The sequence below is a fragment of the Ptychodera flava genome, chromosome 13 (assembly GCF_041260155.1).
Source record: "Ptychodera flava strain L36383 chromosome 13, AS_Pfla_20210202, whole genome shotgun sequence".
In the NCBI taxonomy this organism is placed as follows: domain Eukaryota; kingdom Metazoa; phylum Hemichordata; class Enteropneusta; family Ptychoderidae; genus Ptychodera; species Ptychodera flava.
Window position 1 is genome coordinate 10206222 of NC_091940.1, and position 27298 is coordinate 10233519.

Below are 27298 nucleotides of genomic sequence, written 5' to 3' on the forward strand. Positions count from 1 at the left end.
TTCCTCAATAGATACGACGAAATAAATGCTGTCATAAAGTTCAGACACACGTCCTTAAAAGCTTCATGGCTGCCCCTCAGATTCACACCTCCGTATTGTATGGGCTAATACACACTTGCTGCTATGAGGGTTTCTGACTATCAACTGCAAGTATCTGTACGCTAGAAATTCAACACCATATTATGAAAGACAATTACTATGAATGCCTGCGACCATCATTTAAAAGGGAGAGGTATTTGTTCAGATATGCAACACTTGAATATAGAGAGTCGGACTTCTGAGGCATAAATCTTAAGGGCTGGTGCAACTGGAACGAAGATCAACATGATGCAAGGCTATAGAAGGCTGCCAAAATCAGTTTGTAGAAAGGCCTCATACTCTGTCAATCTTCTATTTAATTGCGTTAAAGAGTTATAAGTGCGTCTAATAAGCGGACTTATTTTTATGGCGCACTATTCCCTCACTATTTAGTGGAGTCCTCAAAGGAAATGTTTAGCACTGGTTTTCAGAGATATAGACTGCATTGATGTCCGACCTTTCGAATCACTGTTTTTTCAATGGAAAGAATAGTGCCATTGCCATGTCAGTGGAATTTTGCTTACCATCGCCATGCAGTGTAAATTAAAGTACAGGAGACAATATCGGTGAAGAAACATTGCCGACAATATTACCCATCGGGAAAGTATTGTGAAGTAGTTAACACTATAGGAAAAAATGCGAGACTGGAGCGAGAAAGTGACGCTTTCTCGCAATTGGTGAGAATCTCTTGCTTTTCTCACCGCTATCAGTAATATATTTTTAATTCTCACTGGTGAGCTGTGAGAAATGCACTCCTTGGTGAGAATAAAGTATGACAATAGATTCTCTCCGGTGAGACTGGAAATTCTCACCATGCACGGTAAGAATTGTAATTTTGAGAATATATCATACTCATTATTTATTGGTAAGAATCACCGACTCCCTGTTCACTGATGAGAGGGAATCAACCAGACTCACCATTCACTGGTGAGAATTATCAAGAAACTCGCCGTTCATAGATGAGAATCAACCAGACTCCACCATTCACTGGTGAGAATCAAGCAGACTCGCCGTTCATCGTGAACAGTGAACAGCCAGTCTGGCTGATTCTCACAAGTTAACAGCACGTCTGATAGATTCGCACCAGTGAATGGTGGAGTCTGGTTGATTCTCACTGATGGACGGCGAGTCTGGTTGATTCTTACAAGTGAATGATGAGTATGATACATTCTCACCGTGCATGGTGAGAATTTCAAGTCTCGCCAGTGAGAATCTGTTATCATACTTTATTGTCACCAAGGAGTGCATTTCTCGCAGCTCACTGGTGAGAATTAAATATTCTCACCGACAGCGGTGAGAATAATAATACATTCTCACCAATTGCGGGAAAACGTCATTTTCTCACTCCAGTCTCGCAATGTTTAACTATAGTGTAAGTCACACTGTTCCATGACACGAGTAGCAAAGTCAAACAATTGTCAAATAAAATTTAACATCAAGTAATTTCACTGTATATATTTGCAGGCAGAAAGTGATAGAGAGTGCAACTGTAATACGACAATTTTGATAGTTTTTTTTGCACATGTTTGAAATTGACGTCCACAGTTGTAGATCATGTGCAGTGTGTTTGACGAAAGACTTGAGTGCACTCGAGGTAAGAAGAAAGAGAAGATGTCCTCTTCTGAACAGATCGAAAAACTCACCACTGATCAAGACCCGTTGCATCGAAAACATTTCAATAAATTGTGACGCCCCAAGTTGCAAACTAAGCAAGACAAATGCGTCAAATTATTCCTTACAATATTTTACAACAGCAGTAATAGGATTGGACTACGTGGGGAACATGTCTCTCTTTTTTGTCACTCTTTGAAAACATGTCAATCAGTCGTGATAATGTCAGATGATCTCACGACGACAAGTGCATGCTTGCGACACATATATTGTAAATTGAAAGGCAATATAAATAAGAATATTCACATTGAAGAAAGTTTGGAGGAAACAGTTTGTCGAACTGTTCAACGTTTCCTTTTGGTATATTATTGCGATCGCATTCTGTTTTCTAATACATACTTGGCGATCGGAAGAAGATCACAGTTCGGTCATATACTGATGTCAAGCGACATGCTGCAAACTACAAAATAACAAAAGAAACTGTTGCATTTTATAGATTGTTAGATAGTTAGACAATTTATGCATGTAGCCAAACAATGTGTTTTGAACTCAAACACGACAGCACAGGCCATTCTGACAGCTACATGACATGACATTGTTTGTTATGACGTTAATGATGTGTAGGGGTATCTACTAATGACAAACCGTTTCATGAAATGGATACAGGAATATGTCAAAGGCAATCAAACATAATTTAGTGAAGTTTTCAGACGTCTTCTTTCTGTAAAGCTTGAGCTTTACAAGTGCGATTGATTTGATATCTTTCTCAATATCATTTTGTCACAGCCATACCGCACACATGCTTGAGTACGCTGTAATGATGTCATTTATAATGCGAGCCAGTCTCTTCGGGCTACATTGTTATGTATATTTCCTAAACAATCAACGATAAAATGTTCAGAGGAAATTTGTATTTCTTAGAAAAACAAATCGACCTTGCAAAAAATTAGCTACTTCTGTTTTGTTGTTTTTATTATAATATACTGAGTGATGGGCATGTACCATATGATTATAGGTCGAAGCAAAAACAGTCGTAGGATTACTGGCGGTTACCGAACCTCATTTTTGACCAGTCAATCCTCATCACATTTTAAAGCCATTAATGACATAAGGGTACAAAATATAAAATATTCATTTAAATCTGGCAAAATATACAAATCCGCGCAACCTCGAGTAAGAGTTGTTAAGTCATCAATTTTTGCATACTTCAAACAAGCAGCACTGTGGCAGGCGATGCCAATGCTATGTACTCGATTTCATTCAAGCAGTGGGGACATGGAGACATAATGTCTTTGTTGGCTGCTGTTTATCACAAAGGGACTTCCCAGTAAATATTAAAGAAAATTCTTCTTGGTTTTTCTGGTCGTACAACACAGTTAGTCTGTATTGACTATGCTGAGAGTGTTCAGTTGCTTTGTCGTGACTTGACGTGCAAGCGTCTCAGACTAAGGGACTGCCTGAGATATACAGTGGTATTTGGGCTATGGAGAACCTCACCGTGCAACGCCAATTATATTCGTTTAAATCTAAGCAACAACAACTTAAGCTTGTATAAAAGTTGCAAAAACCGGAAGACATTGTAAAAAACCTTTTAAGACGACTATAAACGCATTTAAGTTAATGGAAACTGTACTTTGCCATTACGCGTTGTCAATCTGTGGCTTTCGAGACAAAACATTGACCATTCACCAGACTACATTAGGATTTATACCGCCCTTTCATAAAATAAAAAAGCCCATATTTTTAAGTATTTAAACTAAAATACTTTAAAATAGACAGTACAAATTCTACTTTTATGCCCAATAAAATTACTATCTCATGATTATGTGCATACATTCTTATAACAAGAAAGAGCCCTGGTAAAAAGTGTGAAAAGAGAATAATCGTATTATTTTAACAACTGCCCAGTATCTTGATATTCCAAAATGTAATTTTACCATGTGATTATTCGAAACTTAAGGCTTTTCCTAGCTCTGTACGCTCTCACTAACACTGACTCTTTTTTGACTAACATTACTGTATAGTTTTGGCGACAAATCACTGCGTTATTTTTTGGTGACATAGTTTGAAATACGGCTCAGTGAAGACATCTCCAAAATCTAAAGTCGTCCAATCGGCAAACAAATCAAACTAATCAGTCATTCATTTTCGATTCCTTATTCGAGCAAAAACTAGGGTTGGAACTTGTACGCGGATGTACAACATTTTAAAAGCCTCAACACATAGGTGGCATGTACACGGGCAAGGGTTTATGTTCGGGAGAATACAGTATTGATTTGACCGTTTGTCTTTTATTTATCTTTTGTATGAAGATAATGTACAACATATATGCTGTCAACTTATTTCGTTGTAGTCGAGGGGCATTCCTCCTATGCATGGCCGATTAAAATTAGTGCGTAGCTGTATTAATCTTGCAACATAGTAGTCATCCAAAATACTATTGAAGTCGGTCATATTGTGATCATTCTTTGTTGAAAGAATCAGACCATCTGCCTTGACGGTAAGTTTACATATGCTTTCTTTACTATGCAGCTGAAGGTTTTCACTCAAATGGCCGAAATTCATGGTATAAAACTGTGCTTAGTTTTTATTGGATGTGTAATAATGGCCCATCTTTTTGTTTGCTCTTAATATGCTGATAAGTTGGAAATCATCCAGTGTGAAGCTTGACAGGTATGACAGCTGACAATATGTTTATACAATTTTCTGTGACTATGGTTGTGAAAAGCATGTTAAATGTATATTAACTTATCTGATACGGATAAGGTTTACCTTTTTAAAGTGCACATTAAAATTTCATGTTGGACAGGAGAATGTACACAACTGTGATGTTGCTGGGAAATTGTTGCCACAAAGAAAGTTTTGATTGTCCGGAATGTGTTATTTCTGTCTGTGTAAAAATCAAGACAAGAAGAAAATGAAAGAAAACGAAATCCCGACTAACGTACGCCTTTTTGGAAAGGCACGTGCCCGGAAACACACTTTTTGTTAAATTTTGCCTCAAAATCCATTCTGCGCAATAACTTTTCTTCGGAAACCCATCCAGAATTGTCACAGCCGCCGAACTCCGCTGGCTGTAGGCTTCTGATGATCATGACTTGAAATACTTTGCTCAGTCTGTTAAATGGAACTACACATTTTTACTTTATTTCGACAGTTTGTGTAGTTATAGGTTTACAAATGTGTAGCAAACAGTAAGATAATGCCATTTTACTTGAAGAGAAAAGCGCGATCTTGATATGTTTTGTTTACCATTTTCTTTTAAAAAGCAAGACAGTGATATTTTGTGTTTGTCATTTTCTTCAATGTCAAAGAAAGACTAGGGTAGGAGAACTCGTTTTGAAAAAAGTTAGCATGAAAATAGGAGTACCCCACATTCGCAGATTACACATACTTGTATTATAAAACACTTTGCATCAGTTTTGTGCTGTTGAGCGGATTTGAATATTTATTGCTATACTATGCTACAAATGTGTCAGCCAAACCAAAAGGCTTCTTATACTTGCTCGAAAAGAGCCGAGTACAAATGTAACAGCTGCAACGTCGTTCCTTTGTCGACATTTATGTTTGCAACACAGCTAATAAATGCCATCAGAATTTCATAATGACAAGTATACCTTGTAACAGGGAACAGAAGCGGCAACTGTTTATACTCTATTTAATATTGTTATTCAACATACCAACATAGTTATTATTTTGAGACTCTCAACTGTTACAGCATTCTTAAACACATATTCAACTTGTGAACAAAACACAGTATACATGGATATATCATCGTTAGCAATTGGCCTAAGGAGAAAGGAATATGTAAAAGATAGAAATGTACAGTACATGCACCTTCATACTGTTCATAGGCAATGTTGACAAAAGGTGAATATTGAATATTTTGACATGCGGTAAACTGATTAAAACTTGCCAGGTTTGAAATTATGACAGTAAACTGTGACGGTGAATTTTAAGAATTATTTCAGAGGTTGGGCACAATGGCTCAAAATATAGCCTCTAAAATCTCATAAAACGGGAATAGAGACACCAAAATAGGAGTAGTACATCCCTGTAGGCCAATGACCTACAGCAAGCTTTTTGATTAAAAGACAGTCCTGTCATTGAGTGTTTGGGTTCAACATTTTAATGCAATGTTGTTGACTTAAATGCTTGCCCTTATAACAGTACGTGGTCTGAACATTTTAAATCATGTAGTGAAGATTTGAAATGTTTTTTGATTGTATGGAAGAGGAAAAGGGTAAAAACGCGCTGAGATTTTAATCTGACAGTGCCTCCACCTCCCGAGTAACTGTGGCGTACTGGGCAGCTTAAAATATTCAAAAAGGCCCGATATTTCAGCTTGTTTGCTATTAACATTGAGCAACTGTCGCGCGAATACTTCAGTGAACTTATACAAAATATATTTTTATTTTTATTCGTTTCTTACTTGTAATCATTGATGCGCCGCTAATTTTAACCGGCTGTGAGAGTTGTAGCTACAGGTGCCCATCAAAGATGCGGCTAATTCATCGAACTCTCCTGTGATTTGTGCGATGGCGGTGCACTTGGTCGGGAAAGCATGGTGCATCCGAGTGTGCCCCGGTACTTCTGAATGCAGGCTGATACAATTTTGTTGCATGCCTAAAAACGTATTCCAATGAAGGTCAAGCCTACACCCTCCCTTATATTAGTGACAATATTGAGTTTCACAAAGAAAGCCTTCTCATAAAAAAATCAGAGTGCGCTCCTTTTTGTACTAGCAACCGATCATTTTAGACTCGCAATTCACTATTGTGTCGTTTCAAACTCATGCTAGTATTTGCAAGTTGTAGGTCATTATAGCTGTGACCTCCTCTTGTATAAGCACCATACTTGTATCTTGTGTAAAAATACTTGAAGTAATGTTATATAATCTTACGTATTTACAGACAAATAGGATATCTGTAACAGTGCATGACCTTCACACTAGACACAGCATTTTTGACAGACGGTATTTTCACACATATTAAGCAGACACAAAAATGTCACAGTAATATTTCAACACTGCGATAGCGAGCAGCTATTCTTGTAGGCACTATTCTGGATGGGAGCAGACCAGCACCCATTTTAACAGTCGAGGGTCGAGATCAGCACTGGCAAAGTGGACAAACAAAGTACTTCATTCAGTGGTATTGCGCGAGTTCAAAGGTCAGTCGCTGACAAAACGTGGAGCAGCGGGAGTTACAAGATTTGAAAGAAAAGATAACAGGCGGAGACATAGCCTAGAATCCTATTCGTCCGCTTGCCTCCGTACCTCCGACCCACGGAGGTACGGAGGCAAGCGGACCAAATTATTCTAGGCTAGCTGAGACAAGGCACTGCATTACTACATTTACTGTGGATCTTAGCTGTTGTGAGATGTGTACGGCCGCGACCACAATTGGGAATTTCACCGTTATGGTACACGCTGGAGAATAACAGTCTGCTATCTCTGTGAAATTATACCACTAACTTGAAAGTGACGAGTTTTCGTGTATGGAGGTATTTGCTCGAAGTCTTACATGGCAGAGACATTGTGTTGAGAACATGACAGGATCCGGTGACATCTTGAAAAAAAACAAGGTACGTTTATTTCCAGTTTTATATTATACCATGTTTTTCCGGAAAGCATTTGACCATAGGTGTAACGTGTTTGGTTGAATCTTAACTATGACTGAGTATTAAACTAATTAAAGGCGTGCTCAATTATGAAAATCATTACGTCTTAAAGTACAAATTGCCGGAGGCGTGTTCAATTTATAGGGAATGTGACAATCAATGTGACAATCAATTTGCCTGAAACTGAGTATCGCGTACAATATAAGTTGTTTTTCTATCTTGCAGTAAATATATATCATGTATCTGTCTTAATTCATATTCTCCTAATTATACACAAATCATTTGCAATTCAAGGCTAGGATAGGCGGCTGTCAATGTTAAGATGAAAACGTTGACGAATGAGACTACGAGCTGTAAACGTAGACAGTAGAAGTGAACTCGCTTCTACTTTGCATGATATAGCGGTTATCACATAAGTCGTGGCGAAGTCCCCTGAGTGTGTATTTCGCTGTGTACCTAACGACAAGCGACTGTCATAGTGAGTGGAGGGACTGTGCTACTGTGAACGGCCATGTAGCCAGCACTGACAAAATAAGTGTGAATTCCTGGCAGCCGATTCAAAAATCATTGCTCGTAGAGACCACCCGTTCACAAAGAACCCTGTAATGACGAAATAAAATCTCAGATCCTAGAGCTGTTACGCAACATTTAAATTGTAGTTAAAAATGCGTTCCATCTCAATTTCAACAGTATCCTGTATGGTTAAACCTAATAAATCTCAAAACCGCAATGTCATTTATATATTTTGGTCTCTTACAGGACCAAACTTTCTGTCCGGTTTAAAAGCATTACATTTTAACAATCCAATTGTCAAATATAAAAAATAAGCCATGATTCTGCCACTTTTTACATACAAAAATTCAACTTCTGTCATCACGTGATTCACAGTTGTATTTATTATAATACTACATGCAGTACATGTATTTGATAGTGGCGTGGTGTAGTTCTGGTATCCTCTAGACTCTCACAGTCCCTCTCTCAATTGCTACGCGCTGTGGCTGGCTGAGCCTTGCCAGCTCAGTATTAAAGCTGGAGAAGCCGCGAAGCTTGCTTGCCAAAGTAGAGTTTGCCGGGTTTTGCCTAGTTAGACCCACAGTCCCTCCACCCATGTTAGACCATACCAGCAACAACACAGTGCGTATGTAGCCAGCTCGTATGTGTGAGAAAGTCTAGCCCTGCTTTGTGTTCCTGGCTGTATACTAGCTCTGCGAGGCAGGGCTGTGTGTGTGTTACTGGCGTTATACGGCCTCCCACCACAGCCCTGCAATGGTCCGTAGACAATGGCGACTTCCGAAATCATCTTAATTCCGATCTATGCCAACCCGAATCACCCAACCGCTCATTGACTCCAAAATAATGCTCTCGTGATGCCCCAAAGCAGTTCCGATTCACGGCCAAGGCACAGTTGCCCGTTTTCTGAAATTCCGCTCCGCGCCTACGCTCATTTATATGTATATCATGTACACATACATGACTATGGCGCGTTTGGCGCAGAGGGGAATTTTAGAAAACAGGCGACAATGGTCAAGGGTCCAATGGCGGGCCGTATATTCCATGCCTTTGGACTTGTTCAAACCTATTGGCAATGATAATAATGCTTGAATTGGGTGATATGATCAAGTCAAATGTAGCAAAATATTCTCTTGCAAAGATCTGTCCAAGTAAAGACTGTAATCTAACTGTACATTGCATAATCAAAAACAATAATATGTGTAATTCTCATCGTAGATCTGTTACAAAAATGATGCTAAAACACGTTATTTCAATTAAGCCTGATTTTTTGCATTCATGCTTGTTTTTTTAGTTCATAAGATCACACTGACAACACGAAACACAAACAAAAAATCTGGAATGTTTACAAGCAGAGGTGATTCTGATATCTGACATCATGAAAGTGTGACAACGCATTATTATTCATCAATGTAAATTGTAATCACGTGATCGTACGGAAAACAAATGTCACGTTTTCTGCCATGCACGACACTTAATTTTTTCATATATCAGTTGTTCAACTTAACAAGGAAGGCTGACGTGGCTAATCTACATTGATGTCGACAAGGTCGAGAAACAACCGTTTCTCTATTTGACCTCACGTCCACTAATAGATAGTAGAAGCGTGGAGGTACTTGTATTGAATAAGATCAGGTCTGAGAAAGCAGTCGGGAGACGGAGTCGTCTAGTGCTATAGATGACTACTTTATTACTATACAACACCTGGGTGAGAGACCGCGCATAGAGTCCACTAACGTGAAGTGTCTCTGTTGTCTGTTGAGGGTATAGATGTCTCAGATTTGGGATTCCCGTAGATATAGCTCATTAGGCGGTGAAAATTTTCTATGAGTCATGACAAAGGCACGTGATGGATTAGACATATTGTCTTAGTATACTGGACCTCTGGTTGGTAAAATAAAAACAGTGATGAGAAGCGGTGCCTCAAAGTTTAATCTTAGAAGAAATGCTGAGTATCCAGATTAAGACACTGTATTAATAATGACGTAATACAAGAATATATTTCCTAACAAATACCGGCTTACTGTTAGTGTTGACTCATTCACAGTCCCTCAACACGTAACGTGGCTGAAAACAGTTACAGCTCTGTTCAGGCAAATCTTTACGCAAGTATTTACACTTAGTGTCAGTTTGCATTACACTGTACATGTTATCTCAATCTTACATTACACGGAAAGGTCAGTACTAGTGGTCTCTTACAGTTTCTTATTTCTACATATTTGTAGTTTGATTTTATAAATAATGTTATGAGTATTTCTTAAATATTGTTACTGTCAAATTGCCAGCGATCTTTAGTCTTCACTATGTTTTAGAAAATTCAGCTTATCTGTTATAACTTTCAATTTTTGACGAAATGGAAATCACGTAAAGTAGTCATTTATTCACAGATCATGTTGCTGTGGATCCGTAGCCCTACCACTCACTTTGCTAGTGAAACTAGCGAAGGGCGGGAGTGGTAGGGCTATGGATCTACAGATCATGATGCAAATCACTATGTTAACATAACTATGTTTGGCAGAACTGTGTGGTTTTACAAGCTGCAAGACACACAACTAGTGATGGCGTAACAATTTTTCGTCATCTGTGAATGCAAATTTGATATGTTGTAAAGTAACCCGTACACAGCCACACGTTTTGAAATTGTTAAATTTGTTTAGAAATCTTCACATGAAAAAACTGCCGATCAGACGGCTTTGATATTTATGATATAGACAGCTAAGAATGACCTATTTCAGATTTCTTTACATTGTGCACAAATAAGCAACTTTGTAATTGTAAGGCAATTTTTGTCATTTTTGATTAAAATCACTTTAAGAAAACCCTCTTGCGCGATAGCTTTGACATTTGATATACAGGTTTACAGGAATGTTCAAATGTTACATATTAAAATAATGATGAAATCTACAAATTTGGTCAAATCGTTGTTAATTAAAATGAAATTGTCTGATCTTTGATATATTGTATAAATGTTCCTTTAGGTGAACTAAACGCGATATTTTGAAATTCTGAATAAATCTTTGATTTTGTATTTTAGGGCAATTTGCCTTTTTTGTTTTTTTTTCTCGAGAACTGCCCGTTTGATAGCTCTAATAGTTAGTTTACAGGTTATGTTACATGATTCATTGAAATTATGATGAAACCTGCAATTTGGTATTTTGGGGGCAATTTTTGCCGTTTTTGGTCAAAAAATTTGCTTATAAAACACTACTCGTCTGATAGCTATGAATTTGGTTTTCAGGATCCTATGGATTATTTTAATATTATATAATGAATTAATGATGAAATCCACAATTTTGTATTTTGGTGCCATTTTTACCATTTTTGTCAAACACTTTTTCTCAAAAATTACTTGTCGGATAGCTTTAATGTTAACTTATATAGAAAGGGATTATATAAATGTGATATCTTCTAATTTATGATGAATTCTTCGATTGTATACTTTCAGCTATTTTTGCCATTTTGGTCAGGCCATCATGAAATCAGCTATCAAAGATTTCCACCTTCCTAACTCAGCAAGCTCTTTGGTCTTTAACTCCTGTTGAAGTTTTAGAGACAAATTTAGGTTGGACTACAACGTAGACTAACGAAAATTGCTGGCTTGCAGATATTACATAACAGGGTTTATCGTAGTGTGATACACAAACTACAAACCTGCATTCTAACTCAATGATGTGTTTTTTACCAAAATAGGAGGACAGGTATGCTCAATGCAGAGTGCGATAATCCAAGGAGTGAATATTAGAAATCCGTGTGTATGTGTAAAATACAGCTGACTCTAAACGCACGTTTACCATAAAAAGTGAGTATTTATTTTTTTTTACTCAGATTTGAATTCTGCTCAATACTAACTTGTACATGTTAACTCTTCTTCTTTTTAACATTCAAATTGCAACTGCTTTGTAGTCCTCAAGGACGAAGTCAGGGTGACTCGAATATTCTATTTAGTCTGTCCGTGTATCTATGCGTCCTCTCCAGCATCTGTATATCTCTGACATGCCTGGGTCGATTTCTTTAAAACATGGCACAATAATAATCACAGTTTGCATGCATATGCAAGTCATTTGTGATTTCTATGGGACCAATTTGATAACAAGTTGGCAATTTCTTATGTGTATTTTCCGTTCACACCCAAATCAGAGATGCGCGACAGTCAATCTGCTTAAATGACGGCCAAATGTTAACAGTTTATAGCAGACATATGCAAGTCGATGTATTTTTGATCTTATCAAATATGACATTCGGATTATCTTTTTGTTATGATAATATGTTGGGTTACAATATTAGTAAAAGTAAATAAAATGATCGATAAAAAACGTTTCACACAGATGCATGTAATATCAAACGTAATGTTAAAGAAAAGATGACAATGATAATGCTGTGGTGAGTACACTGTACATGTGTGTATTATGAATCTCACAAATTTACTATTGTTCAAAATACAAATAGTAATTTGCCTTAACCCGAGTGTCCCACTTACGAGAAATGACCGAAATAGGAAATCAAAAGTAACAAAAACGTTTGTTGAATTCTTCAGTTTGGAATTTTGCTGTCGTCTGTTGTAGGCAGCGGCATCCACTAACTGTTCAAATTCCAAGCATCCTCTCCAAAACAATTGGATTGATTGCTTTGAAATTTACAAAACAGGCTCCTTAGTGTTATTTACATGAAATGTGTAAAATTGTCACTATCAAAATGTGGATATTAATTTTGTACTTTGTATCATTAGACTGACTTAAGTAATACTGTTGTTACAACATTACAATGACTATGTAGACGTAGTGCTAGGTATCGTAGATTAGTAACATGAAGCATGAACGGTCATCAGAAAGCTACCGAAAAATGAGCTAATGCGACATTCTGTCTATTCCAACATGAAAATGTAAAACTTCATCGTCAATAATGATTACATGTACCTATAAAACGGTAACTTTGAGTCCACCATTTTGACTGTTACGTCATGGAATATGGCGATATCAGTGAGAGGTCAAAAGGTTTAAGTTGGGCTTTAAAAACCTTTGTCCTTTAATATTCAGATGCTCGATGTGATATCAACATTAACAAACATGAAATTGACGAAACGAGGGGAATAACACGACGGCGTACAACAGTTTTATTAGCAAAGATATCAACTCTTAACAAATAATAACTATGTAATTTTGTTGTTGAGAAAGTCACCTATCTATCATTCATGTGAACGACTTTAAAATGATCTAACTTGTTGAAAAGTCTTCTAAAATGCCTCATAATTATTATTCTGTCAACAATTATGTACTGGGTATTTGCACTGTGGTCGGCTTTCAGCAGTGATAATTATTCACATCACTCTGCCGTTGTTTTATGCATTCTGCGACAAAATACGTACACGTACTCATCTACTTATTAACTCAATTCAAAAGTTACGGAAGTTCGCTGATATCTGTGAAAATTGATGTGAATGTCGCAAGGATGCATGATCTGTGTCATCTTTGTACAAATCGTGATGATGTCTGCAGTATCATCTTCTGGGCCTGATTTTTGCTATTTTGGGTAAAACATTGAACACCCTCTTCTTAAAACAGCCATATCCAATCGCCTTTGTATGCAGGTTCTCAGGGGCGACCTGGCTGAGATTTGTTGAAAGTGTGATAAAACTTGCATACTTGGGTAATATGTATCAGTTATTGTCAAACAAACCCTCTTTCGGATAGTTGAGCCATGCTAAAATGTTATTACTCAAAGTGTGCCACCAATGCATGGCGCAATTAGTTGGCTTTGTTTGGTCATGCAAATGATCTATGGCTTTACTCTTTGCCATCACAAAAATATGATGTTCACGTTATTTAAAAACTTACTATACAAAGCAAATGATGTTCTCTAATTTTAAATATGAATGTACAGAAAATGGCTGCGATTTTATTGTTGGAAATTGAATTCAATTCAAGATGACAATGTGTTTTAAATAAATATGTAATTATAGCGGGAAAAAACTGAAACTTCTGACAGTCGTTTTTCAGGCTTTTGTTGCATGCGTCTGCATCAGTTTCTAGATTTTCGCCAAACAGCGCATTGAAATACAGAGATCTCAGCGTGTTAACACGGACTGTGCTGCATTGTTACTTTACTGTTGATAATCAAATCATGTACATTTACATTTTAATGAAAATAATGCACCTGGTAATGCATCTGATACACTAATAAGCTACGTCAACGGACAAAATATTTGCGAATTTCAAAATGATTTTAATATCTCATATGATCATCAAATTTATTTTGTCTGAAGAAAGTGATTATATTATGACAGAGGTGCAAGTCTCTGAAGACTTGCTTGCTTTCCCTAGCAAAATAACTTTCGTTATAGTTGTAACCAAACTTTTGTTATAGTTGTTGTGATTTTGTAATGTTTACATTACTTCTTTATTTCTCAGAAACTGATGGGTAATGTGCATGCAGTTATTCGATAAGAAAATACTCAAGAGCTGATTGATTATATCAATAACATTACCATTAACGATTTGCACATGTATATTTTGATAATCTGTCTACTTTGTTGCTCTGCACTTCGAGCTACGAAACTTGTGAGATGAGTTTATTGTCTAATGGAATCTTTTGTTCTCGCTGAACTTGCACACGTCTTTGGATTTGCCCAGAAATAAAATTGGTCTAAACTCATCCAGAATTAGCACTGCCAGGGTTATCTCGCAGTTAAGCTGTACCGTATAGTTACCTGAAAGCAATGTCATTGTAATATTCCGTGTTTACCTATCTTTTACCCGGAATGATTTCCTAACAAAGCGTTATTATTTCTTACATAGATAGCCGATGCACTCATGGATTGGTTGGAATTCTTCATGCTCGAGTCAAAACGAAAGCTAACTGTGATGAAGATTTTTGATGGCTAGCCGATCTCTACACGGGGACACAATGATTTTTTCTTTGAATGTCTGTCAAGATTGTATTCAAAAATGTTTATGATATAAATATTTCGTATGCAAATTCAGTAAATTGTCCATTTATCTCGTCATCCACTCCTGTTTTCAGCCAAAATAAACAAACAAAGGAAAAATTGTTAAAGTAAATAAAGATCTTTTACACCCAGTTTAGGTAAAAAGTCAGACAGTATTGAACATATCGTAGAGGTACTTTGGATGTTGTGGAATTAGCATTTATTGTGTCAGTTACAAGTGTTTGGGAATCATGCTCTCACCACAGGAGTTCACGTCAGTTAAGGTATGAACGAAAAATATTACTGAAAGTGCATATAGGGCAGAAAGCTCTTAGCTAAGTGTAACATTTAGTGTTTAATTTTGTGTATACTTACTTCTCTACAGGAATGCCATATGAAGTATACTCGAATATAGAAAGGAAATTCACAATGATGAATCTTTGGATTCCGCTTCCAATGAGTTTTACTGATTTTCCATATCACATTGAATAGTGTTCAATCAAGATCGTACGTCACCACAAAATTCTAACTTAAATTGGTCATTATTTTGTGATCCATCCTCTTAACAGGTTACAGTGTCATGATGATTATCATAAATGTCTGCTATTTTTGTCTATTTTATTTCATCGAAATTGTAAATATTACAGCTGTATTTAGGTTCTGAGAAAGATGAGGCCTCAATTTAGTTTCAATGTCATAAAATATTGGGAGTGGTACAGTTAGTTAGTTATGGTGTTTGTTGGAAATACAGGTAAATTTAACGTGTATCTAGGCAAGTGCAATTTTTTTCCTGCCAAATATCAAAATGCAATCACACAATCCATGTAAGACAACGCTAAATATGCAAAGTAAGCAGCTCAAATGTAGATGCGATGAAAATTCATTTTGTTTTCTTTGTTTGTGTCCATAATGACATACGAGGAAACCAAGGGTAAAAAGAAAGATACTTTGCATGGTGCAATTGTAGTAACCGTTACATGAGATGTACTATGTGCAATTGTCATTTGTTTTGATAGAAAATAAAAAAATAAGAATTGAATCGCCATATAAATATGTGTGTGAATGTTTTCTTGGCTACAGCACTACAAATTTTTGCATTGACTACGAGAACATAGCTCTATTTACTACAGTCACATGTAATTACATCAACATGAAGGTATCAAATCAGCACGTTTTCCGACCAAATTGTATTCAGAATTAAAATTTTGACAATGATGAGAAGTGATATATTCTTGAAAGAAATGCAACTAATAAATATGGTACTGTCAGCACATTCATTTGTACAAGCAGTATAGTGGGAGTCAAAAGAGGAAAATATCCGCCAACTTATCTATGCAAGGCACTGAGTTCAATCACTCCTATAAAATATGCGTTATCCACCCAAATAGTTATTTTGATCAGTGGCCCTAAATGTAAGTCTTGAGTAACCCATGACGAGAGACTGAATTGTGATTTTTTTTCACAAATTCGCGTTCTACTTGATTAACTAATGGTTGTTGTGTACGTTTTATGACATCTACGCGTTTTCATTTAAGGATGTTCTGAGTAAAAATGTACAAAAATCATCTTTGGTGTATATCGATAGAAGTCAAGTTGATAATTTTAATGGCAATATTTCTAGAGGTTAAACAAAATGCTCATCCCCTAATGGCCATTAATGTGATGCTGAGTAATGCACTGACAGATATTCTAGCTGTAGTAAACAAAACTGGCTAGTTATGTAATCAGTGAATTGATACCGGTCAGTTTTGTAAACAGTGATTAGATAGTGGCTGTTAATGCAGCCATTGAGCCAATTATGGCCATTTATCTGGCCATAAGAGCAATTTAAAACTGAATTTATTTCAAAAGTGAAAGCATGAAATAATTATTTTTTGCATATTCTTATAGCACATGATAGGGAGTGATAGAATTGACACTAAAAGTTACGAAACCAGATGTGAGTCCGAAACAAAATGGAAATTCCAAACGGAATCTGGAAGCTGTTTTAGGTGTTATTGGACGCTATTTGACCTTTGACCTCAGAACACCTTTAAGTCAACGACAGGAAAGAAGAGAGATGAATTTAATTTTTTAACAAAAAATATATACTTCTAAACATTCAGTACTTCACGAAGTTAGTCATGATCAATCAAAAACCTGAAAATTTGAGTGAAATTATGCTGCTGTCCTACAATTTCTACGACATGCACTGCTCTGTGCGGGTTGAAATTTCGTCCTGTGCGCTTAGCGGACGCGCTGAACGCGTCCCCAGTCTGCTCGCGACCGCTCAGTGCAGTGCGCGACGGGCATGCAAAAAAGTCTTTAATCTTTGATTTTTTCCCGATAAAATTGGACTAATAAATGTGATTAATAATAACTTTATTCACAAAATACCGGGATTTATGTCCTCGTACATCGTACGCTTCGGTATTGTCCTTGACAATACCGCCGCTGCACGATGTACTCTGACATAAATCCCGGTATTTTGTGAATAACCTTATAATATGTATACATTTGACTGTGTTGGTGAAACACTGATTTTTACGTTCCCTTCTTTACAGCGCCATGCCTAGAAGGTGATTTCCCCTGTGGTGACGGTGAGCGGTGCATTAAATCTCACCTGGTTTGTGACGGTTACATCCACTGTTGGGCCACTCTACGTGACGAGGTCAACTGCACATACCGTGAGTATATTGCCCCATTGATTTGTACATTGTAAGTATAGGGGATAGCGTACAAGTCGGTCCGTCCCCAGGGGAGGGGCGGGGCTAGTGATGTCTTGATCTCAGCATATTTTTATTGTTATTGTTTATTTTATTTACGGTGTCATCAGGTTAGCACCGAATTAACTTTGACAAAGTCAACAACGAACTCACCAGCCAGGTTATACAGTGACAATCGGTTGACGGCGTCCACAGATTAGTAAGTTACTCTTGCTTGATTTGGCGCATCAGGCAATCACACGCATCAAATAATAGGAAGCCAGATAGTGATAAAACTTCGTGTAAGATTGTGAGATGACAAATACATGACACGGTGAAGGAGAAAAAGAAATGCTAACATAAGACCAAGACACCAAAGGTTGGCAGTATTCTTTATTGTCAATACAAACCATAGTCTAACGTATTAGAATAAAATTAACCATAGCAAGAAGAAACCTGTGCCGAGACCAAGACACCCCTACCCCCACCCCTAACCCTGGGGACGGACATTTCTGCAAGCCCCTAGGCCTTAACAACAGTTGTTTGTTTGCCCATTTCTGTCATATTTGTCCTTCGTTTGTGTCTTTCAGCTTACCGTGTTCTATAGGTCTTTTACATTCCATATAATGATTCAAATTAATCTGTGGAAGAGAGCTTGCTATTGTTTTGCTCTGCGATATAAATACAATTACTTTACACAGTTTTGGAACGTGCATCGACCATTACACTCCAAGTCGTCTCTAACAAATGATCACTTCCTTAATCTTTTGAGCAAGGTGAAAATAGCCTTGAGGTAATTTGTCATGTACTGCGAAGGTAATGTTTTGGGATCCATATGAAACGAGTATGACACCACAGAGATGCCGCTGTACAAGTCATTGTCTTTTCCACGGAAAAAAATATGAAACTGTCGACCTATTCCCGTGACATTGTGTATAATAAACACGATGTTACCGCGTTTTCTTGAAATATTCGTTTACTTTTTGGCACTGCCTAGTAATGAAAATACCGTGTATAGTATACTGCTTTGCTGTTGAAACGCAACAATGTTTACTTCATGCCTACCCATAATTCGGTAACTTACTGTCATGGGAATCGTCTAACGTCAATAGTTTGAGAGCCTGAGATAATTGAGTCAATAACAGTTTTAGAAGGCTCATGGGACTTTGCGAACGTTGTGTTGCTGGAACATTACAGGACGACATGCAACGTGAGTTATATGGGCTGCAACGAATCTATCGCTGCTTGTAGCAATATTTCAGTAGAATTTCACACGTTTTGTAGTTTGGTAGTTTTATTAAAGGAGTGGTGCGCTGACTGGCAAGCTTCCTCCCTGTACAGTGAGTCTTCAGGTAAACGTCAGCGGCTGACTCGACGGAAATTGGCGGGATCTTGATAACAAGAATCTGACAATCTGAAATGGAAAGACAATTTACAGCTACGGCAATAATTTGATGACTCATTGTTCAGTTGGCACATTTTGACGGGTCTCATGGTGTCGCACACATGCCTATAATCCCGGGCCTTGTGCATGCGTGGTGTTTGTGTCTATCATGCGTCCAATGTGGCTGCCATGGTTTTAACGCACTCACAATTTCCCAAGAGAAAATGAGAGGATCATTACGGCAAACTGTACATTGTTTTCTTAAGTTAAACGGGTAGAGCAAATCAGAGTGCAGGTAATCAAGGGAGTTAAATTGCTCAAATTGTCTGAAGGATAGCGACACTGCCACACCGGGCCTCTTGTTTATACAAGGGAAGCAACATCATTTCACTCTTCGTTTGAAGTACAGCATACCTTGAAAACACAATGACAACGGCGATGCCCAATTTGTCTCCTTGACAACATCTCTAAGTTTCATTGCGTCACTCGAAATGGACAAAGAACGGGTCTTCGTCCACGAACTTGAAAAAAAACATTCATTGACGTACATGCGTTCACTCGCACTCCCTCCCGCGAGACTGTAGAAAGCAACAGCCGTGGCGTACGCAAATAACTTTGAGTAATACCAAAGCAGGTCAGTCTAAATGGGATATGACATTTTCAGGAAGGCAATATCGCTTTTCTTGCGGCGAGATGTGTTCTTTTCCCAAGGGAACTGCCACCATAATAACTGTAAATATCATACTCATATGATGGCAATTTGAGTGGTAGGGCAACTTCCTGGCAATTAGTCGATCAATAATATACTGACTGTGTACTTCCTCGCAGAGCTGAAGGAATTCCCGCCACAGTTTTCATTAAAACATTCCCTTTTCACTCGATTTGGTATACTCATGAAAATCAGTGTTTATCGATCGAAAATCTGATTATGTAAAAGCTACATGAACGAGTGAAAGTGAAGTGTATGTACAATGAATCTTGTACGTGTCAATAAATGGACAGTTACAGGATTTTGTGAGGCGCCATGCGGAATGGTCAAATTGGAATTTATGCTTGGGTCTGAATTCGCATTTATCCCTTCGCAAATATTTTCGGTAGACATATCAACATTAAGCTAAACAAACTTTACACCGTGTCCTGCACGCTTTTTCCGAAGCCTAATAGGTATGGTAAGACTGCCTTCGAATACTTTTTCAAACTCGCATGCGCATGCGCTCTACTGGTTTTTTATCAATACCGATCTTTTCTGTGGCTGATTGCACTTTTCAGGGAACAGTGAAAGCAACGAGTCGGTCTAAACATAGACTGCCGGCTGTTTCATTCCAAAACTTGTAAAACTTTTCAAGTTGCAATTTAGAGAAAATTTAATGAAATCAAAGACGTCATTGCAAACCGGAGAAGTGAGTGTGTGTGATAAAAATAAGAGTTACATTATGTTACAAGAAAGGACCTGATACATATACCAGTGTGGTAGGTTTGCAATATTTGTTGAGTGAAAACCTCAAATAAAATATCTGTTCAGATGTTCATACCCTGAAATGCACGTACATTAAACATTTTTGATAATACCAGATGAATGATTAATAGTCAGAGCTCGATGATAGCATTGTATTCGATGCTAGTTACATTTTACAAAAGACAAATATTAGCTGAATATCAATTAAATACTTCAAAAATGTTGTCTGTATATTTGCAGCACCGTGTGGCGAAAAACAATTCGACTGCGGCCAAGCTGGCTTGAAGGGTGTGTGCATATTGGATTCATTGACTTGCAATGGCGAATGGGACTGTTCCGATGGACGCGATGAGTTAAACTGCGGTAAATACAATTATGCATAATAAAAGGCAAGCAATTCTTCGGCCATATGTTCAGTTTGCTAACTCTCATAATAGTGACGCTCAAATTTCGAACATTACATCATACCTAGACTGAAGATAAGCTCTTCTATTGTTCTTTAATTTACAAAGCTTCTTGTTGTTACATATCATGCCTTTCGAAATCTTTTAAAATATGGCTTTCCTTGGAGGACGCACATGGGTCGGCCATTTTCTGGTTTATCAGTTTACTAAGTAAATCTAACATTGGTAATAACAAACAAAAACCCACATTTTTATGAAACTTAAAAATATATACAATGTTTGTTTTGACATGCCAAGCAATCCCTTTAAATTATTGTCAACTTTTGAAAAAACTCTTAAAATTCAGAATAAGACAACTAATCTCGTATTTTGTATTACAGTAGACAGCCTATTTTTTCACTGTTTATGCTGAATTTGTACGCACGTGACCATAACAAAACAAAACAAAGAATAAGTACGTAGCTAAACGAAAACAACCAACCGACCAAAAAAAACAAAACCAAAATAAAACAAAAAACCCCAACAACAAACAAACTCAAAACCGAATTCCTAATTAGAATATTGGGTTACATCGTTGAATGCGCATGCCCTACGATAAATGACACACAAGCATTAAAATCATGGCACAAAATACTTTTGGATATACACTAGATATTTGTCGCGGAGGACTAGGCTGTGACCAGGCACAGGGTGTTGGATGGAAGTGCATTCCAGAAGACAAAATGTGTGATCGTTTCCCAGACTGTGCCGACGAAACGGACGAACAGGACTGCGAACCAGGTCAGTTGGCCTACTTCACTTTTTGCTTGGAACATGTTTTTTAAAAGGTGAATTGTGGCTCACGTCACAAAGTCCACGCCCTCGGGGGCTGATGATGCACTCCCGCGCAGGTAAATTAGTGCGTTTGCCTAATTAAACCAGAAATTGAATTACGTGTGATCTTTAAACCGTTGTACTTCTAGAGGCATAAATTCTAATTAAAAACCCAATTCCAAGCGATACAAAACCTATCATTTGTAGACTACTATATCTTCACGCACGCATCTAGCTAACTGTAAAACATCTCATCAAGATGAAATGACACTTTTACGACAGTCCTAGTTATTCCGATGATGCATCCGGTCATCAGCTTCAGCTGCAAGCTCCAGGGATAGTCATTAAACTCTCTTGAATTAGGTTCAAAAGTGTGTTTTGTGATAAAATACTTTGCTAATCTAATCAGTCATCGTTATATACTGACAATCTATGGTGCGTTGAGCGGGTCAGTCATAACTTGTTGGAGCATATTTTCGTTGTCACTGTCAGAGCGGTTGTGGAAACGATGTTGTCTGAACCGCATGCGCAGTCCGCCATCATCAGTTCAGGATCAACCAACGGGACCGCCTTAGATCATTGCATCGTTTAAAGAAGGGGGATTCGTTAGTTTGCATCCAACGCTTCTCTTTCCTGAAAATGAAATTGAGAAGTGCGACGTATTTGTGTTCGACTAGACGCCAGTCGTTCTAACCCATATAGGCAGTACCTAGCTACAACTTCAAGATATATATATAACGATCATCTGGCCTCGAGAGTCGGCCTGATTTTTTTTGTAACTCACAAGAAATATACCAATCAATGGTGTGTTAAACTATATTTTCGTTACATTGAGACTTTTGAAAAAAATGCAGTGTTACAGCTCAATGTAAAAATTACCCAAATTTGGCGCGAAAGAGATGGTATTTCAGTTGATTAAGAACCGAGCCTGTTAAATGCGTAATCGATTTCGTGAAAGTGAAGTTCATTAGATATAGCTCAGACAATTCAGTGCTATGAATTTCGCCCTTTGAAATTATTTGAAAATTTGAGACGATCCCTGAAACTGGAAAAGATCATTCAAGATTGGAATTGATGCGAATATGTATGTTGGGTATACCCTAACTTATATATATTTATTCCACCTTGCAAAGATCCTGAATTGAGTGGCTTTGTTTTGATTAAAGGCTTTGCATCAACCTAACCATTGATGTGAGATTTTATACACCGCTAGTTAAGTATTTCACCGTTAGTGAATTATTTTCTCAAGAACCTCCTCGTTTGTTTCTTTTTAAAATATCGAGCAAGATATCGTACAATCATTCGAAAGCTATGATAAACTCAATTTTGTCATAGTTTCCTTTAAATTCTTATTCTTTATTTATATTTGGGATGAGCAACAACACAGTGTGGAAGAAAATCAGGATTTCATAACTCACATGTACGGTTTCTCAGATAATCTCCCCTCTCCCTGTAACTTCCCATCTGCAGTATGCAACGACGAATCGTCTTCGACGCCGTTGGACACCATACGCTTTGAAGACAACGGGATGCTGTACTCGCCGTTGTACCCTATGCACGACAGCGCCCAGTCCTACTGCGAGGTCGTTATCTCCCCAGCGCACGTGGTGTTCTGGGATTGCGTGCAGCTGACCTTCTTCGACATTGACCTCAAGTACACAGAAGGCTGCGAGGATGAATATGTCATGGTAGGCATTCAGAGCTCTATCTTCGATATTATGACAGCATTTTTCTAACATTTTTAAATGTCGCCAAATCATAAATACGCCAACGTCAGACCCCACCCGTACATGTTCCTAGAATAATGGTTAAAATCTCTCCTTCAAAATACCGATGATCTTATTGTGTTCTGTGGTCTATTCCATTCCAAGCAGTCCGAATCTGTGTTGTATTTTTTTGGCCTGACCGAAATCAAAAGTACACTGAAATGTCAACTAAACTCTTTTTAATTACTGCTGGTCATAAGTGTTCATTTATCATCCAATTAAGGCAAGACTGTTTCCACATTGGATACTTTGAATGCAGATTTTGCTGCGGTTTAGTGAGGGAACTTTAAACAAATATTCCTTTTCGAAATAACGAAAAAAAGTTCAAGGGTTACCATGTAAATTTTGACAGTAACAAATTACTCAATACTTCCCGACCGTTGAAATTCAAAATGGCCACCATCCCTGTGTTATGTCTCATCGCGAAAAATTGTTTTTTTATTTTTATAAATATAAGCCCGTGGGAATTTCACTTATTCAAAGAGCGCTAGCTTCAAAATGAGCCCTCACAAGTGGTAGACTGAAAACAGAATTGTAAAAGTATGAGAGTCCGAATATCTATCCCCGAGGCGTATTCTACCTCAATGCAAAACAAAAGAGTATGATACTCAGAGTACAATTTTTCAATGCCAGGTGGAAGACGTTACCTATCCGGAGCTCTCGGACAAATTTTGTGGCACTCTGTCTCAAGTTCACTGGATGTCCAAGACGCGTGGTGGCGCTGTCCGTATAACTTACAAAAGAGATGGGACATACATTGGCAGAGGGTATAGCGCCGAGTATCGATTGGCACGTTGCTCACCAGACGAGTGGCGCGCTGACCCTTGGTCTGGGGTAAGGTAACCACCTTTTTTATAGCACCGTATGATTTTTTGGGATTTGAAAAAACAAACAAAAAAACAAACAACAAATGAACAAAAATAAGCTAACATCGTTGATTTTAAACGAGATTTTGATGTATGATTGCTATTACGGTCCGCGCAATGATCATTCACGATGAAATAACACCATGTACGTAGGTTGCCAGCGACCCGGGAAGGGTCGACCCTTGACCTCGTTGACATTTCGAGGAAAATTTTGATGAAAAAAATTAGATCCATGCAGAATATATAGTTGCATGACGTTTCTGAGTACAGTTGTTGAATTCTTGCATTTTTGGTCAATGAACGGCGAACGTTTTCCCTGAGCGAGCGAGACAATTACAGTCATCTACATTGACACCTGAAAGGCGATGATTAGCGCTAATTCAGTTCAAATCAATTTCCAATTTGAAAGCAATTTCGTGTCAGGTTTGATTTGATAAAGACACTTATTGTATCTAAGCCGTCTGCTTCTACATTGCAAAGTATCTGAACTACTGTTATAGACACTTATAATGCAATGCTTCGAGAACAAAACTAGGAAAAATATCGAAAAAATATTCGGCATTTTTATTGGCTCCTCAAAAATAATTTGGTTGGACCACAGGGTTTTAGCAAGTATTCGACGTTACTTCCAAAATTGTTAGATTTTCCCATGTAATAATGCTTTACTCCGAAGCTTATTAATAAAAAAGACTTTCAATCAACGCATGAATCGTCATAGTTAATTGGACAAGGTGTTGACCTTTATTTCCCTGCTGTATCAAGTAACAACATTTTTTACGGAGTAAAAAACTTGGGCCCGTATTAATAAACATTCTCCCTTACAATTCTACAGTGTTCTGCTACGTGTGGCAGCGGGGTGAGAAAGCGTACCATAGGTTGTTACTCAGCACGTGGGATACGAAAGTCTTCCAGAAGCTGTCGAGCTTATGGCCATAAGCCTAGGGATTACGAAATTTGTAATATGGAACCATGTTACGGCGCAGGTATGGACTTTTCCTCTTGATTTCCAATTCAACCGTAACGGTTATAATTGCAACTTACTTTTTTGTCGTAAGCTGCTCATGCGCAATGTTGAGTCCCGATCGACGCGAGAGATGGGAGATATTTAAATGTATAATGTGTTTATAAATGACAACAGTAGGCCAGATGCTAAGACACACTTGATTTGGAGCGATCATCTAGGTAAAGTCACTAAAATGACTCTCAAATATGCAAATATTCCAAAATCACTACTCTGGGAACCAAAAAGGTCGTTAAATTATCATTGATATTAATTGCTTCCTTAAGGTACAGACAGAGAAATACCCAATAGTAGTGCGCCGTGCCTCGGAATTGAAAGACGGAAACTTTTGCTCAAACTTTCCGTGAAAGAACTTTAAACCAGAATAAAAATCGGGGGTCACAGTGCAAAATTTTGTACCAGAGAAACAAATCACCGAATACCTGAGGCGCCGAGGCCCCCGAGGTCCCCGAGACGCATTCTACATGCACCTTGATGTGGAATGTAGTCTTTTCTTAGCTTAGTGACAGATCAACTTGAAGCAACATCTGTCCAACGAATCAAAGTTGAAAGTTATACAATGTCGCTTTCACTGGCAATGTCTCCCCTGTTAAATTTGCCATGGAGACCACATCGAAAGACTGGCGCTACCGTAGAGGGCGTCTGATCAGAATTTGCTTCTGTCAGTCGGCGATTATAATAACTAAAGGCTTCTTGTCGGTGCTTGAGTTTGGCGATCACCTAATGCTATGTCTGTTAAAACTTCAAAAGCGTCCCATGATAGGGTGGGAATTGTCAGACTTTCAGACTTTTGTCAGACTTTTGTTCAACCCCCTATCTTACTGCACTTTTAATTTGAGGTCTTAACAGACGTCTGAATTCAATGCCTTCCGATGATGGCACTGTTCATAACTGTTTTCTCTTCTTCTCTCCAGTATACTGTGACCAGACTTTTAACACTAGCCGTAGAATTATCATGTCACCGAAGTATCCATTGAATTATCCGGCGAACGCGCATTGTGAAATCGACATAAAGAACCCTGAAAGTGACAACTGCATTTTGATTACCTTTGATGATTTCTACCTGGATAGCAGTCAGGATTGCAACGATGACAATGTCAATGTGAGTGTACAAAGTCTTAACCTACTCAGTATCATACCTCTGTTAAATTAGATAAAGTTTCTCCATGTCGCACTTCGCCCAAATGAGCCGTTCTTCCCACGTGACTTGTAATGAACATAATTTGGTCATAAAATAGAGACATATCATAACTGTGGGAAAGCAATGTTTGTAGGCAGTTGATCGTCATTGAAGGAGATCGAAGCGCCATTCCACATTTGAAGGGAAATGGCCATTTTGAAACTGCTACACCTCATACGGAGAAATCCACATAATCGTTAATTCTCGGTGGATACATATTTTAATGAAAACCATAACAAGATTTCTCATGTGATTGATTGTTGAAAATTCAGGGCGATGGTAAAAATCATATTATGGTAGGTTGTGCTGTTGGAACTATACAACTTTTCTTGTTGGGCCTTCATAATTGAGACTGGCGACTATCTGTCGCTGTAACAATTGTCACGAAATTAATTTTATTACGGCAAGATTTAGGGCCATAAGAATTTTATTGCTGCAAAGATGTTATGTCTCAGTTAAGAAGAGTGAAAAGATGCAAAACCCTTAGTGTAGAAGACAATCTTTAAATATTTCTTTCTTTCTTTCTTTCTTCTTTCTTTATTATTTATTTATTTATTTATTTATTTATTTATTTATTTATTTATTTATTTATTTATTTATTTATACTTCCTTAGATTTGGGACGTAACCGCCAGGAACACAACGAAGCGTTACTGCGGAACCGCCAAACCACGGAGATGGCTTTCGACCACGTCGCACGCAAGGGTTACCTTCAAATCAGATGACACGAGACAAGCCCGGGGGTTCAAAGCCACGTACCAGTTCATATCATACTGTAACATTTGGCATGTAGGTCGATGGTCAGAGGTGAGGGGTCATACTTTGATAACAATCATTCACTGCGAGTTTAATGCACCAACCAGGTAAATTCATCTCGGTGTTGTATTATTATCTGAAGCTACTTGTAAATACATTGGGTATTTAATTACAGCCTTTTTCTAGGGCTAACAAAACATACAATAGCTATCTTTGATCTAGGAGT

General features: G+C 37.8%; 1 protein-coding gene and 1 long non-coding RNA gene across 3 annotated transcripts in view; both read left to right on the plus strand.

Annotated features, from left to right (window-relative positions):
- LOC139147367 (uncharacterized) overlaps nt 1-27298 on the plus strand; it is an 87111-nt gene that overhangs the window by 41783 nt on the left and 18030 nt on the right. For both annotated transcript variants that reach the window (XM_070718434.1, XM_070718435.1), the window contains 8 exons: nt 17287-17409; nt 20508-20630; nt 21323-21451; nt 22955-23172; nt 23884-24084; nt 24949-25099; nt 26052-26239; nt 26932-27123. In XM_070718434.1, coding sequence (XP_070574535.1) covers nt 17287-17409; nt 20508-20630; nt 21323-21451; nt 22955-23172; nt 23884-24084; nt 24949-25099; nt 26052-26239; nt 26932-27123 — 1325 coding nt within the window. The remainder of the gene's footprint in view (nt 1-17286; nt 17410-20507; nt 20631-21322; nt 21452-22954; nt 23173-23883; nt 24085-24948; nt 25100-26051; nt 26240-26931; nt 27124-27298) is intronic.
- Nucleotides 6584-15973, plus strand: LOC139147366 (uncharacterized). The gene is made up of 3 exons (XR_011555713.1): nt 6584-7275; nt 11512-11620; nt 14613-15973. It is a non-coding gene; the product is annotated as an uncharacterized lncRNA (long non-coding RNA).